General features: G+C 42.4%; 1 protein-coding gene across 1 annotated transcript in view; it reads left to right on the top strand.

Annotated features, from left to right (window-relative positions):
• Positions 1-11,274, top strand: part of PIWIL4 (piwi like RNA-mediated gene silencing 4) — a 45,299-nt gene extending 34,025 nt beyond the window's left edge. Inside the window, exons 16-22 of the mRNA XM_047072401.1 lie at positions 1,208-1,408; positions 2,562-2,665; positions 6,017-6,087; positions 7,462-7,615; positions 9,394-9,519; positions 9,631-9,778; positions 10,726-11,274. Coding sequence (XP_046928357.1) covers positions 1,208-1,408; positions 2,562-2,665; positions 6,017-6,087; positions 7,462-7,615; positions 9,394-9,519; positions 9,631-9,778; positions 10,726-10,842 — 921 coding nt within the window. The 3' untranslated portion in view covers positions 10,843-11,274. The remainder of the gene's footprint in view (positions 1-1,207; positions 1,409-2,561; positions 2,666-6,016; positions 6,088-7,461; positions 7,616-9,393; positions 9,520-9,630; positions 9,779-10,725) is intronic.
• The last annotated feature ends 4,730 nt before the right edge of the window (positions 11,275-16,004 follow it).

Here is a 16,004-nt window from a genome sequence, read left to right as displayed (position 1 = left end):
CAGTCCCAACACCACAGGAAAACATTCTCCATTGCCATATTGTACCTCCCTTCTCTGATAAGGGGAGTGTGGCCCCTGTTACCCTCCACTTATCACTTCACATCCTTGTCCCCTTGTAAGCAACCAGTCTCACTTGTCTCCCACCTTCTTTCGGCCCCCATCCCTGTTCAACCACTGCCTTGGTCTGATGCCTACCTCACTTGGCTCCAAATTCATAGGATGGAAAGCAGGAAGACCCCCTAAGATACATTTCCCTAGTTTACGTACTTAAGTGTAAGTAATTTTGGCCCTTCACATTATGATTTTGAACAGATCTATAGGTGAAAAATCTATTTGTTCTCTGCTGATGATGACAGTGCCTGTTTTTTGTATAAATTTGGTGGGTGTTGAAGGTAGAGAATAAAGGGTGGAAAGGAGATGGAAACAGGCCAGGAGAAGCCCTTCCAAGGAAAACACCTGCTAAGAAACAGAGGTGCTGGCAGAGATGGGTGGAATTTAAAAATACCTGAGGACCTGAAGCTTCCTTCTCCTTCTTCTCCCTCCCCCTCCCCCATAGCCTTATTCTCAGGTCACAGTAAACAAAACAATTGTGGTTGGTTTCCTTTATTTTGGTTGTCTAGTACCTGCTGGGAAGGAGACCACCCTGTAAGCTAATCCTGCACTTGGCCTATCTGTGGGCAAGGATGGGAGAGGGATGGTGGGATGAGGGCTGGAGAGCCACAGGAAAAGCCAACAGGGGGCGGGAGGGAGCTGGAGTAAGACCTAGGTTAGGAGGGAATTTGAGGAGCCTAACAATCAAATCAGAAGAGATAGGAGGAAGGGAAAGCCAGCGGGTGGGGGTTGGGGGGCTTTGGAGCTGGACTGCAGAGCCGATGGCTGATAAAAAGGCATTTCAAATGGGATTGTCAGTGGTTAAAGGCCATTTAACACAACTGTAGGCATTTTAATATTTGTTTCTTGGGAACTTGGAGGCAAGATGTTTAGAGAACCCATGTGTTCATTTTTTTTAAATTCTTATTTATTATTTATTTATTTATTTATTTAGAGTTGGGGAGGGGCAGAGAGAGAGAGACAGAGACAGAGAATCCCAAATAAGCTCCATGCTGATCATTTTTTTTTAAAGCTACTTAAAAGCTGCTTTACTTTAAAGCTACTTCTAAACATAAGTAAATTGACTTTTTTCTCTTCTTTTTTTTTTTCCTTTTAGGTAATGTGTATTCTACCTTCTAATCAGAAGAACTACTATGATACCATTAAAAACTATTTGAACTCCTTCTGCCCAGTGCCCAGCCAGTGTGTGCTCACTCGGACCTTGAATAAACAGGGGATGATGATGAGTGTCGCCACCAAGATTGCCATGCAAATGGCCTGTAAACTCGGAGGCGAACTGTGGGCTGTGGAGATCCCTGTGAGCAGTCTGTCAGTCTTTTAGTAATCAGTCCATTTGTTAATTGAAAAATGTAATCAGAGTACGAGACCTTTTCACATGATTCCAGAGGTATTTGTTTTGTGTGGTGGGTTTGTTATTTGTCCGCTCTGGATTGTGGCATGACACAAGACACCGTCCAGAAGGTGAGGTGAGGCTCCTGTTCTCCAGGAGCTTTGAGTAAGCTGATAACAGAATGTTTCATGAAAGAGAATCTAGGCTGGCACAGGCTTGCGGGGTGGCTTGATCTGGAGCTTCCCGCTGCCATGTAAAATCTGTGCCCTCTGGCCTCTACTTCTACCTACTCTTTGCAGCGCACTAGCTCTCAGAGTAGCCCTGCACCCTGGAGGGGGGCCTCCCCACATCTTGGGGGAACCGGCAGAGCTATGATTTTGAACTGTGGTGGGAACTAAGAAAATCCTCGTCCACTGGGGGAGGAAGTGAGGGGGTGAGAAATGAGGGGATGTCGTCCATTCCCTTCCATTTCCATAACCAGGATGTGTGCGCTGAGCCCCAGCTGCCTCCCTGGAGGCTCATGGCCAGTGGCAACTAGGATCCCTTAGACATCTGAACAAAAGGGATGGACTTCCTCTTCAGATCCCACCAGCCCAGAAGCCAGGGATAAATGACTGATCACTTTCCCAGAATTTCTTGAGCCACATTAATGGCACTTGTCCACCTCCACAAAGGATGGTAGCTATTTCGCACTCCAGTGAGCCTCTTAAGCAAATTAGGTACCATATTCATCCCTCCATCTTTTTTTTTTTTAAGTAGATTTCTTTATTTTGAGAGAGCTAGAGGGGGAGGGACAGAGAGAGAGGGAGACAGAGAATCCCATGCAGGCTCTGTACTGTCAGCACAGAGCCCAACAGGAGGCTCAGACCTATGAACTATGAGATCGTGACCTGAGCTGAAACCAAGAGTTGGATGCTCAACCAACTGAGCCATCAAGCCCCCCACCCCACCCCATCCCTCCATCTTCAAGTCTTTTGGTTTCTGTTTTAATGATCTGCTTCATCTGGACCTTGATCTCCCTGGCGTATAGCTTAACTTAATTTAATCACCAGGGACAGTTTTTTTCAAAACTTATATGAAGTCATCATTTTATTAAATCATGAAAAATTTACTTTTACAGTTAAAGTCCCTGATGGTGGTCGGTATCGATGCCTGTAAAGACGAAGTCAGCAAGGGAATGGTGGTGGTTGGATTTGTGGCCAGCATTAACCCCGGAATCACCAGGTACTTTTACAATTACCCACCATATTCCATAATTATAGTTTGCGGTTTAACTGAAAACCATGCAGCAGGAAACAGTTTGTATTCTTCCCTCATTTGAAAAATATGAACATTTTAGTCATAAATTATACTTACATATAAAGTGTGATTGATAATATTAAGATAATATGTAGCCTTATGAAAAAACTATGCTTATACACACATTAGGACAAGCTAATACTCGTATGCCAGGCAGCTTCCTCAAACGATGGATGATAGAAATTTTCATGTACTTATTTTCTGTACATGTGCACTGTATTAGGTACTGTACTAGGAACTTATATCCAGCAGCAAGCTTTGGAATCTAATTGCTTGCTTCTGTGTCCTGATCTGCCACTTATTCTGTGTATGACATCTGGCTATTTAATGTTGCCGTGACTTAGCTGTGGTCTCATGTAAAATGGGCATGAAGATGATGCCTATTTCTTTTTTTTTTTTAATTTTTTAAAATTTACATCCAAATTATTTAGAATACAGCACAACAATGATTTTTCAGGAGTAGATTCCTTAGTGCCCCTTTCCCATTTAGCCCATCCCCCCTCCCACAACCCCTCCAGTAACCCTCTGTTTGTTCTCCATATTTATGAGTCTCTTCTCTTTTGTTCCCCTCCCTGTTTTTGTATTATTTTTGTTTCTCTTCCCTTATGTCCATCTGTTTTGTCTCTTAAAGTCCCATATGAGTGAAGTCATATGATTTTTGTCTTTCTCTGACTGACTAATTTCACTTAGCATAATACCCTCCAGTTCCATCCACGTAGTTGCAAATGGCAAGATTGCATCCTTTCTGATTGCCGAGTAATACTCCATTGTATAGATATACCACATCTTCTTTGTCCGTTCGTCCATCGATGGACATTTGGGCCCTTTTCATACTTTGGCTGTTGTTGATAGTGCTGCTATAAACATGGGGGTGCGTGTGGCCCTTGGAAACAGCACACCTGTATCCCGTGGATAAATACCTAGTAGTGTAATTGCTGGGTCGTAGGGTATTTCTATTTTTAGTTTTTTGAGGAACTTCCATACTGTTTTCCAGAGTGGCTGCACCAGCTTGCGTTCCCAGATGATGCCTATTTCATAGGGTATTTATGGAAGTTACATAAGATAAAATGCTTAAAACATAGCCTCCCATAGCAGACGCTCAATACATGCTTGTTGTTATTAACACTTGAAGGCAGTTCATGTAGTTGTTCACACAGCTGCTGAAAACATAAGCAGGTTTGGGGATAAGGCATTAAATACTGACTCATAGTATCTATTTAATTGTAGTTCCTAGAATTGTTTCATTATATGTAACTAAGCAATGTGTTTTGAGGCTATAGGAACTGTTTGCACCATATTTTATTCCTGGACTTAGGCTATTTGATTTACTCCATTAAGCCTGTGGTCAGGTATATATTTGGGCTGGTGAGAAAGAGGATAAGTAGCAGTGTGCCTGTGACTTCATTCCAGGTTGTGTGAGATCCCTGTTCCATGTGTCACTTAATGTGACACATTAATGTGTTAATCAAGCAGGAAAAGGACTTCCAGTTTGTTAGCCACATTCCTAATTGTGTCATTATTGGCATATATAATAATGTTGATGCGCACTTGCACAAAGTCATGATCTTCATTTTGCAAGTACTTTTGTTTACTTAATGTCTTTAACAATAGAACTTCTTCTGAAATTTAAAGAAGTTAATCATGTTCAGATTTCAAGTCCAAAAGCCTCTCCTGTGGAAGTGGAACTTTATGCTTGAGAAATCTTTGAATATTTTTTTGTTTATTTGTTGTTGTTTTTTGTTTTTTTACTATGTGATTCCATTTATTTATTTAATTTTAATCAATTTAAATTTTAGTTAAAATACAGTGTGGCATTTGTTTCAGGGCTAGAACCCAGTGATTCAAGACTTACATATACCGCCCAGTGCTCATCCCAGCAAGTGCCCTCCTTAATGGCCCATCACCCACTTAGCCCATCCCCCTCCCATCTCCCCTCCAGCAACCCTCAGTTTGTTCTCTGTATTTGTCCCTTACGGTTTGCCTTCCTCTCTGTTTCTTATTTTATTTTTTCTTCCCTTCCCCTATGCTGTTTTGTTTCTTAAATTCCACGTATGAGTGAAATTATATGATACCTGTCTTTCTCTGACTGACTTATTTTGCTTAGCGTAATACACTCTAGTTTTGAATATTTTGAAAGTAAATTTGGTAAACTAATAAATTCCTTCATAATAATAACAGTGTTTCTATTTATGATTGCTTGTCTTGTGCTAAGTACTTTCTATATATTATCTAATTTAATTTTTATAACAACCTTGTGAGGTAGTAACTACCTTACCATCTTGTGTGTTTCCTTGGTACGGATGAGGAAACTGAGACTTAGGTTGATGTAGCAAAGTCACATGGCTGATGAGTATGCCAACCAGGATTTGAACCCAAGCGTGTCTGATGTCAGCACTATGCTTTAGTTTCTCTTATCGATAAATTTCTTTTGAGGAGGGGAGGTTTTTAATATAGTTATGATCGTATAACATATATAGGCTCATGAACATTAAATTTGCTCATAATGTCTAGTTCTTTTTATTTTGATTGAGGTGTAATGGCATACAACATTGTATGTTCATTTGTTGTGTTTCTCAGATTCCACATAAGAGTGAAATCATATGATACCTGTCTTTTTCTGACTTATTTTGTGTAGCATAATACACTCTAGTTCCATCCACATTGTTGCAAATGGCAAGATTTCATTCTTTTTCATCACTGAATAGTATTCCATTGTATATATATGCTACATCTTCTTTATCCATTCGTCAGTTGATGGGCATTTGGGCTCTTTCCATACTTCGGCTATTGTCGATAGCACTGCTATAAACATTGGGGTGCTTGTGCCCCTTTGAATCAACATTTTTGCATCCTTTGAAAAAATACCCAGTAGTGCAATTGCTGGGTCATAGGGTAATTCTATTTTTAATTTTTTGTGGAACCTCCACACTGTTTTCCAGAGTGGCTACACTGGTTTGCATTCCCACCAAAAGTGGAAAAGTGTTTCCCTTTCTCCGCATCCTTGCCAACATCTGTGTTTCCTGAGTTGTTAATGTTAGCCATTCTGACAGGTGTGAGGTAGCATCTCAGTGTGGTTTTGATTTGTATTTCCCTGCTGATGAGTGATGTTGAGCATCCCTTCATGTGTCTAACAGCCATCTGAAGCATCACATTTTCTTCACCCATTCTTCCGCTGATGGACACTTAGGTTGTTTTCTGTTTCTTCATTTAATGCTAATGCGTTTATGGTAGACATTTTGAAGTTGGACATTCTTTTCTTTTCTTTTCTTGCTTTAGGTGGTTCTCTCGGTGTATCCTTCAGAGAACGGCGACCGATGTTGCAGATTGCTTAAAAGTGTTCATGACCGGTACTAAAAGTATAGCAGTGGCGGTGGGCCCCAAGCGCTATTCCTTCAGGCCCCAGAGTCCACGTGCCTATAGCAGACCAGATGGTGGAAGCAGACTCCCCAAAGCCTGCCTGAGTCAACCATCACCCAGATGGAGATTCCCAAAGCTGTATCCTGATCCACGCTAACAGATGCTGTAGAATTTACATTTGTCATCTGTGTATGATAAACAGAAAGCCTCTAAGAGGCAGGGGAGTTTGTAGCTGCTGGTGGCTCTGGCAAGCAGTGTGAAGGCCAAAGGGATCTACCTGGAGAGACAGGGATTATGACAGAGTGCTGTGAGGTCTAGAAATAGGAAAGAAGCCTGTGGGGTGGGGATAGGAATGCTGGCAGATGAGGGCTGGCATCGCAGGAGAAGATGGGGAAGAAGGCAGACAAGGAGGGGAGCCTATTCACAGTGGGGGTACAGTGGGAACAGATATCTGGGGCTCCCGTCCCCTGCCCAGCCCTGGCCAGGATCTGGCTTTGCCACTCCCTGTAGTACTTCTTGTGTGATTCACTCCGTTTCCTGATCCGCATTTTCCCATCTATAAGTTTGGGAAAGGGGTGTAAGTATTTTTTCCCCAAAAATTGAATTTGCTGATATGTGTTGGTTACGGCCTTACAGATATGATCATCTTCTATTGAACGCAAATGGATTTCCTGGACAATGAACTCTTCTAAAACAGTTGCACAGTATATACATGAAAATAATTATTATATTACTTTGCCCTCACTTCAAAACTTGGTTCTTTTTTTAAGTAGTTGTGAAAAGTTTCTGTTGAGTAGGAGTTACTGTCTGGTCTCTGCTCTTTAGGCAATTTCTAGTTGGAGTGGGTGGAAATGTTTTCAGAGTTCATATTGTCAGTGCAACTTAGAATCAAATTGGGTGAGTCCATGGTAAGAGATGCTTCCAGAAGATCAGCCACGTCCTCTCCTTATGTTTTCATAATTATGCTTATTGGAGACGAAAATGACATGAAATTATCCAGTCTGTATCCATTGATAGCATGTGAAGAGTTGAAGAAACTAAATTAGTATTAATTTGGTTTTGGGAATTAATCTATTGCACGACTTAATTTATTGATTAAATATTAAAATTTTACTAAAGGGATATGTTAAGTTTAAGAATATGTTTTGCCACAGAAACCAGTATGATTCCTCAAATAGCAGATGCCAGATGTTAGCCCTAAAGTTATCCATTTTTATATTAGTGCAGTCATGACTCAAATTAGGTAGTACCCTATATTACAGTGGTCGGAAATAATGAACTTAAAACGTTGAACTACATGGGAATTTTGTTCTTTGTTGGCATTGGACAAGTCATTCTTTTCTTCCTGACAACAAATTCTGCAGGAGCACTCAACAAATGGTACAAGCACAACCATGGCTTGCCGGCACGGATAATTGTGTACCGGAATGGGGTAGGGGACGGTCAGCTAAAAACACTGATTGAATACGAAGTTCCACAGCTGCTGAGCAGTGTGACAGAAGCGAGTGCAAACACCAGGTATTGAGTTACGTTTTTTTCCCCACACTTGCAACCAGGGCACGTTTTATCGTAGCTATTCAGATTACTGCACGCCAGCACCTTGTTTTCATGCGGGCGAGCTTCGCTCTCGTCTGCATCATGTGAGTACAGCTGGACGGACAGGTTTCCCCTAGACTGGAGGGTGGTTGAGATGGTCCTCTGTGAATAGGGTGGCATGAGCCTGGGTGGGGGCCCCCGGAGGAAGGCAAGTGTCCCCCAGAGCAGCTGACACTGAGACTCCGCACGAGGGTGAAGACACTTCATACATATTGCTATGCCGCGGGATTAAACAAGCGCTGGTTTCCAATTCGAGGCCCAAATCCACACCAGGGGCTAAAGTCCCTGCCGTGCAGGCCCTGGTGTGCAGGTGGAGGTCGATGGAGGTGCTGAAAGGAGTGTGAGGGCAGTGCAGGCTGCGCTGCAGATGGAAGTCAGACCGCCCTCATCTCCCTTGCCCCATTTCTTGATTCAGTGTTGCAGTACATTTTCCTCGGTGAGTACGTCAAGTGGCGGGAGCAAGAAGAATATTAGAAGTGGCAATTTGGGGAGGATGATAATCTTAAATGGGCTTCCTAAAATATTCGGAAGGCATCCTATTCCAAGCAGGGCACAGCATTCATCCGTCAGGTGTGACTGTCATCACCACCATCAACCGAAGTTGCAGCCACAGGCCACAGGGGGACTGAGCCTTGACCTCACCGGTGACTGTCAGAGTGGAGGGAGAGCACGGTGGCTTGGGGGGCAGTGTCATCTTCCCCTGAGTCCAAACCCTAACAGCCAAACCCTAACAGCCAACCCTGTCTCCCTCCCACTGACCTCAGGTGACTGCGCAGAATCACAAGTATGCAATTTTGGGCTAGCAGGAGTGAATTTAGCAGCTGACAGTGCTAAGGAGTTTTATTGCAGTATAACATCAGTTTTTGAAAGTTTCAATACTGAAAACCAATAATATATTTTTAAGATAATTAAACTGCTTGAAAGTGAAATTTCCCTGCAATCTTTGCCTCCCAAAAGTTCCTTTGGGAATTATGGCCAGTAAATGGATTTGACCCTGGCTTTACTAAATCCTGACTTTAATATTTGATCATTCAACATTTGGCACAAATGTACATTTGGTCTGTCCATCCATCCCCCCAGGTGTGTGTCTTGCAAGATTCAGAAGTGATGATCTGAGGAATGAGAGAACTTGCGGGTCTCTTTGCTATTCAGAAATTGAGAGGAAGAGTGAAAGTGAAATAGGGACACTATTGCTAATGGAAAAAGAAATCTTGTCTCTATGGAATATTCTGGAAAGCCCTCCTTTAGAAATGTGAATTGAAGTCCGTTGCCCTATTAACTCTTCCTCCCTGTCCCCTTCAAATGATATAAACCGGCCAAGTGACTGGACACACCACACTTTTGCAACAAAGAAGGACAATCTCTAATTTTAAAAACTTTATGGGGGGCACCTGGGTGTCTCAGTCGGTTAAGAGTCTGACTCTTGATTTCAGCCCAGGTCATAATCTCACGGTTTGTGGGTTCTCTCTCTCTCTCCCTCCCCTCCCGCCCCCCAAAATAAATAAACTTTTAAAAAATAAAAAAAAACTGTGTACGCAGCTCTGAGGGAGGGGATAATTTTTATTTTCTTCATTTTTGCAGTGTTCTTCTAATGAATGAATTTATTTTTTCCATTTAGAAATTACCGAAAAAGTCATTAGGTAAGCTGTAAGCTTGGTTTTAGTTCTCTGCATCTTTCCTTTTGCCTTTCTGGTTCCAAGCTCCAAACTGTCCGTGATTGTGGTCAGGAAGAAGTGCACGCTGCGATTCTGCATGGAAATGAGCCGATCCCTGCAGAACCCGCCACTTGGCACCGTGGTGGACTCAGAAGCGACGCGTCCTGACTGGCAAGTGCCGTTAGCAAATCTGTTCTTAATGGAACGTTTGCCTTGTGTTCTTCAAGTGAGGCCTTATTCTGTTTGCCTTCTTTCTCATGTTCATTCCGTTTTCCCCCTCAGGTATGACTTTTACCTGATCAGTCAGGCTGCCTGTCGGGGAACTGTTAATCCCACCTACTATAATGTCATCTATGATGACAATGGCTTGAAGCCCGACCACATGCAGAGACTTACGTTCAAACTGTGTCACCTGTACTACAACTGGCCGGTGAGTGACAGCTGTGTACTTGTGTGGGTACTGACTCTCAGGGTTCCCACCCAGGAACTGTCACCCAATTCACGTTTGTATCCCTATGTCCTGACTTCACAAAGGAGGAAAGAATGAATGAATGAATGAGTCCTTGAGAGAAACACAGTCTGTCATAGAAATCAAGTAGCAATAACTGTTAACATCATCATTATCATCGTTATTATTTGTAACATTAGTATTTACAATTTCTGGAGGACTTCATTCTATGCATTATCTTTTTTTTAATTAAAAAAAATTTTAACATTTATTTTTGAGAGAGAGAGAGAGAAAGAGAGTATAAGCAGGGGGAGGGGCAGAAAGAGGGAGACACACAATCTGAAGCAGGCTCTGGGCTCTGAGCTGTCAGAACAGAGCCCGATGTGGGGCTCGAACTCTTGAACCATGAGATCATAACTTGAGCCAAAGTCGGACGCTCAACTGACCGAGCCACCCAGCGGCCCCATATTCTGTGCATTGTCTTATGCAAGCCTGGGAGGAAATCAGGGTATTGTTATTTCCAAGTTACAGTTGAGGAAGTTAAAGCCAACTCAGATGCTGTCTCATGGGAAGGTAACGGGCTCATCTGTCCTATGTTCCTGTGCGCGAAGCCAGGAGCTGCTCTCGAAGTCCAAGGCCAAGATTTGCTCTGAGCCCCTTGGAGCATTAAGTCACGGGAGACTTAGATTAGCGCTAGGTGTGATGGCACCCAGTGGTCAGCTTCATGAAGGCAGACTGGGCCTCCATCCCCTCTTGCCCAGCGAGCTTGTGTTCCCCATGGATGAGGTTGCCCTTGGTTGAGTTTAGTCACTGTGTACTCACAAATGCATTCTATCATATGTAACTAGCAGGGGATAAAACTCAGGAAAATGTATTACTTTGGAGAACAAGTTATCCTCTTAACTGTTATCAGTATGTTTTCTCCTCAGGGCTTAATCAGTATCCCAGCGCCTTGTCAGTATGCGCACAAGCTGACTTTTCTGGTGGCACAGAGCATTCATAAAGAACCCAGTTTGGAACTAGCCAACTCTCTCTTCTACCTGTGATGACGTGAACTGTGGGCACCCAAGATGAGCAATCTGAGAAGTCGTTGGTGTATTTTGTGCAAATCTGCCGTAAGCGCAAGGCTGTGTCTCAGGAAAGGAGATTGAGCTTAGTTTCAACTTCCTGAAAAAGCACCCAACACAGCTTCATCTGAAATGGTTCAAAAGAAATGTATATTGTTTTAAAGAGTTTTATGCTTTGTGGAAATTCTCATTATGGTACATGGAATTAAAATGTACCATCGTCTGTAAGTAATTCCACGAAGCTAAACATCCTCTGAGAAAAGAAGTGTTTGCATGATGTTTTGATGATAGGGAAATGGGGTCTGATTCCCACCCTAAGTTTTGCACAAGTTTCCTTAAATAATGTTATAGAACGTTTTATAGAGTGGTTTAAACGGTTATTTGAAAATAAAGGAAATTCAGAGCATCGCATATATGTTTATTGTTATTTGAATTTCAATTGAAATTACATGCAAACCTCGTCATTTCCGGAAAAGGCTCTTACACGCTAAACTACATTGCCGTCACTCTTTGAATGATTATTTCTTTTTTTAATTTTATTTTTTATTTTTTAAAATTTACATCCAAATTAGTTAGCATATAGTGAAACAGTGATTTCAGGAGTAGATTCCTTACTGCCCTTACCCATTTAGCCCATCCCCCCCACCACAACCCCTCCAGTAACCCTCAGTTTGTTCTCCATATTTATGAGTCTCTTCTGTTTTGTCCCCCTCCCTGTTTTTATATTATTTTTGTTTCCCTTCCCTTATGTTCATCTGTTTTGTCTCTTAAAGTCCTCATATGAGTGAAGTCGCATGATATTTGTCTTTCTCTGATTGACTGATTTCACTTAGCATAATACCCTCCAGTTCCATCCACGTAGTTGCAAATGGCAAGATTTCATTCTTTTTGATTGCCAAGTAATACTCCATTGTATATATATATACACCACTTCTTCTTTATCCATTCATCCATCGATGGACATTTGGGCTCTTTCCATACTTTGGCTACTGTTGATAGTGCTGCTATAAACATGGGGGTGCATGTGGTCCTTGGAAACAGCACACCTGTATCCCGTGGATAAATGCCTAGTAGTGCAATTGCTGGGTCATAGGGTAGTTCTATTTTGAGTTTTTTGAGGAAGCTCCATACTGTTTTCCAGAGTGGCTGCACCAGCTTTCATTCCCATGAATGATTATTTCTAAATCTTAACATGTCCCTTGCTCTCTTGATGGTACTTTGTTTCACTTAAAAGCAGCTACTCCCATTGATGACCTTGCTTCGTACCTTACCGAGATAGCAGAGTCCACAAGAAGAGAGCTTGCACAGGCTCCCAGTCCATCTGCCCGCCTGAGGGCGGTGTGCGTAGATGCCTATATGCGTAGACGCTGCCCCTGGCCTTGTTACCGGAAACGAACCATGTCTGTGCTCCCGTGTGTACCAGATCCCCTCGCGCTGACCTAGGAGGAGAGCTGCTCTCCCAATTCTTCCCTCTGTCCTCTGAAGCACCAGTCTGCCCTCACCCCAGATCATTCCCAGCATCCCTACTAACATGCTGTGATTTCTCCCATCTTAAAAACGAAAATATTTCCTCCCCCAGCAGCCACCCCATCTCTTTGCTCCTCTTTATAGAAAAACCTCTCCGAAGGGTAATGTATGCTTGTATCAAATTCCTTCCTCCAATCAGAATTCCACATCAAAATTGCTTTTGTCCAAGTCACCAATGACCTCCCTTTACTGAATTGGATTGTCAGTTCCCGGCGGTGCGTACTGACGTATCACAGCGTTTACCCGGCCAGTCATTTCCTCCTCCAGAGACGCTGAGGTGGCCTCGAGGGCAACACACACTTCTGGTTTCTCTTCTGCATCAGATGCCTCATTCTTGGTCTCCTTTGCTGGCCGCCGCTCATCTTCTCATCCCTTCCAGGTGAGACTGCCCCAGGAATGAGAACAGGACTACATGCAGAAAACACGTTTAAGGGGAAAGATGACCTGAGGGGGAGTGCGGAGTGCTGCAGGTTCTGTCAGACATGTGAGATCCCAGAAGATGGCACTGAAAACATTTTTTCCTATTTGACAGTGTTTCCCAGGCCTGGTAAAAATGCACCTGACATGGGTCAATTTCAGTAATAGTAATCATCATCATCTGTGGGGCTTAAGGGTGGAGGAGGTTAATACAGTCCAGGCACAGTGCACTTTACAGGCGCACTCAGTCTCCACAACACTTGTAGGAATTGGGCATTATAATGACCATTTTACAGGTGATAAAACTGAGGGTGAAAGATGCCACGTGGCTCACTGAAGTGTGTAAGATTAACAATTGTAGAGCTAGAATTCGTCCTCAGGAATGTTTGACTCCAAAAGCTGTGAGATGAACCATAGGGCTGCCTTAGGTACAGTTACTATAAGATTTAAAAAATTTCTCCCTTGAGCGCTTAGATGAGGAAGTGTCGCGCGCGATTTAAAATCGGCTTTGTATGTGGCGTCTTTGGAGGCAAGGCACTGTACCAATCCAGTGTGGCTTTTGTGTAGAAGTTGGTTTGTTCCTTCCAAGGGCGGGGATGCCGTAAAGTGCCACCAAGCGAGAAGCCGGTTTGTATAAATCAACATGCAGCATTGGGATCAGGCAATACAGAGACCCTTAGAGCGCTTCACTCTTTTACCGGTTGAATACCTATTAAGGCAGTGGCTCCTTACCACTTTAGCCCACCAGGGGGCACACAAGAACTGTCATGTGGGCCGAGACTGGTGCGCCCTCCCCCCCCCCCGCCTCGCGCCTTTGCCCAGGGGGTGCAAGAGATCGTGGAAGAACTGTCCAGTAAGCTCCCAGAGGGCAACATGGGATTAGGGAAATCTTTTTGCACTCTGGTTCCAACACTTTTAGCTGTGGAATGCAATAATCTCCCCTCTCTGAGACTCCGTTATCCAATCCGTGAAAAGAGAAGGGGTTGTTATAGATCAATGGTGCTCAACCTTGGAAACAATAGAACATTCCACATTTAAAATCTTTTTAAAAAAAGAAGTGCAAATGTCTGGGCCCACCTCCAGAAACAGTGATTTAATCACTCTGAAATGAGGCCTGATTATCTGAATATCTTAAATTTCTGGAGGTGATTCTGATGGTTAGCCAGAATTGAAAATTACTGGTCTGGAGCAGTATTGGGTTGGAATCCCAGAACCACCACTTATTAGCTGTATGACCCGGATCAAGTTACTTAACCTCTCTGAGCCTCAGTGTATCTACTTTAAAGACACCTAACAATGTCTGCATCATAGGGTTGTTATTACAAGAATTAGAAATATCAAATCTAAAGTATCTGGCTTTAGGGGCACCTGTGTGACTCAGTCGGTTAAGGATCTAACTTTGGCTCAGGTCATGATCTCACAGTTTGTGAGTTTGAGCCCTGCGTTGGGCTCTGTGCTCTCAGTTCAATTTTTTTTTTTTTAATGTATTTATTTTTGAGAGAGACAGCATGCTGGGGAGGGGCACAGAGAGAGGGAGACACAGAATCCGAAGCAGGCTCCAGGCTCTGAGTTGTCAGCACAGAGCCCGACATGGGGTTCGAACTCATGAACCGTGAGATCATGACCTGAGCCGAAGTTAGATGCTTAACTGACTGAGCCACCCAGGCGCCCCTCTCAGTTCAGAGCCTGGAGCTTGCTTCAGATTCTGTGTCTCCCTCTCTTTGTGCCCCTCCCCCACTCACACTCTGTCTCTCAAAAAATGAATAAGTGTTAAAAAATTTTTTTAAAAAGTATCTGGCTTTAATGAAAAATGGCATATTATTATGCTTCACGAGAGGAAAAGAATCATAGAAATACCATGTGATCCAGTAATTCCACTATTGGATATTTCCTCAGGGAAAACAAAAACATGAACTCAAAATATATGCACCCCTGTTTGTTGCAGCATTGTCTACAATAACCATGACATGAGAACAACCTAAGTGTCCATCAGTAGATGAATGGATAAAGAAAATGTGGTATATATACATAATGGAATATTATACAGTCATAAAAAAGATGCGATCATGCCATTTGAGGCAACAAGGATCGATCTAGAGGGCATTCCACTAAATGAAATAAGTCAGATTGAGAAAGACAAATATTATATGACTGCACTCATAAATATAATTTAAAAATGAATAAACAAAAAGCAGAATGAGAACTACAAATATGGAGAACAAACTGGTGATTTCTGGGGGGGCAGTGTGTGGCCAAAATGGGTGAAGTGAAGAGGGAGACACAGGCCTCCAGTTATGGAAAGAGTATAAGAAATGCAGTCAGTGATATCGTAATAGCGATAATCTATCAGCGCCTACTGGAAAGATAAGGTGAGGGCTCATGTCAAAGGGGGAGAAGCCAAGCACAACTGAAGAATTTATGGCTCGAATCAAGTTCCTTCCAATTTATTGAGAAAGTTTTCCGTGAAAATAATAGAGGTACATTATGGAATATTTGGACAGTACAAAAAAGTATAATGAGGTAGGAAAAACACCCCATTAGGACAACTACTACCCACGTATATATGCTGTCAACACTTTGATATATACTTTTCATTTAATCCTTTATCTATACCATATGTGTAGTTTTCTACGCTTGATTTTTCACATAAGATATGGCTTGGGTATTTTCATATTTTATTAAAATATTTTTGTAAGCCTAAGCCTTTTTTAAATTTCATGCCAGTGTAGTTAGTGTTATATTAGTTTCAGATATACAACGTAGTGATTCGACAATTCTATACATCACTCAGTGCTCATCGCCATAAGTGTCCTCTTAATCCCCTTCACCTGTTTCACCCATCCCCCCCCCCCCACTTACCTCCCCTCTGGCAATCATGTATTTGTTCTCTATAGTTAAGAGTCTTTTTGATTTCTCTGGTCTCTTTTTTTTTTTTTTCCTTTGTCACTATTTTATTTCTTAAATTCCACATGTGAATGAAATTACATGGTATTTGTCTTTCCTTGACTGGCTTATTTCACTTAGCATTATACTCAGCTCCATCTGTGTTGTTGCAAATGGCAAGATTTCATTCATCTTTTATGGCTGAATAATATTCTATTATATATATAATATATAATATCAATACGTATCAATATATCACATCTTCACATCTTCTTTATTCATTCATCTACTTATGGAAACTTAGGTTGCTTCCA

This window comes from Lynx rufus, unplaced genomic scaffold (genome assembly GCF_022079265.1).
Source record: "Lynx rufus isolate CCGP_SWC_20201006 ecotype Redwood Valley unplaced genomic scaffold, mLynRuf1.p SCAF_9, whole genome shotgun sequence".
NCBI classification, from domain to species: Eukaryota; Metazoa; Chordata; class Mammalia; order Carnivora; family Felidae; genus Lynx; species Lynx rufus.
Note: the sequence above shows the minus strand (reverse complement) of the source record. Positions and strands in the feature narration are given on the sequence as shown.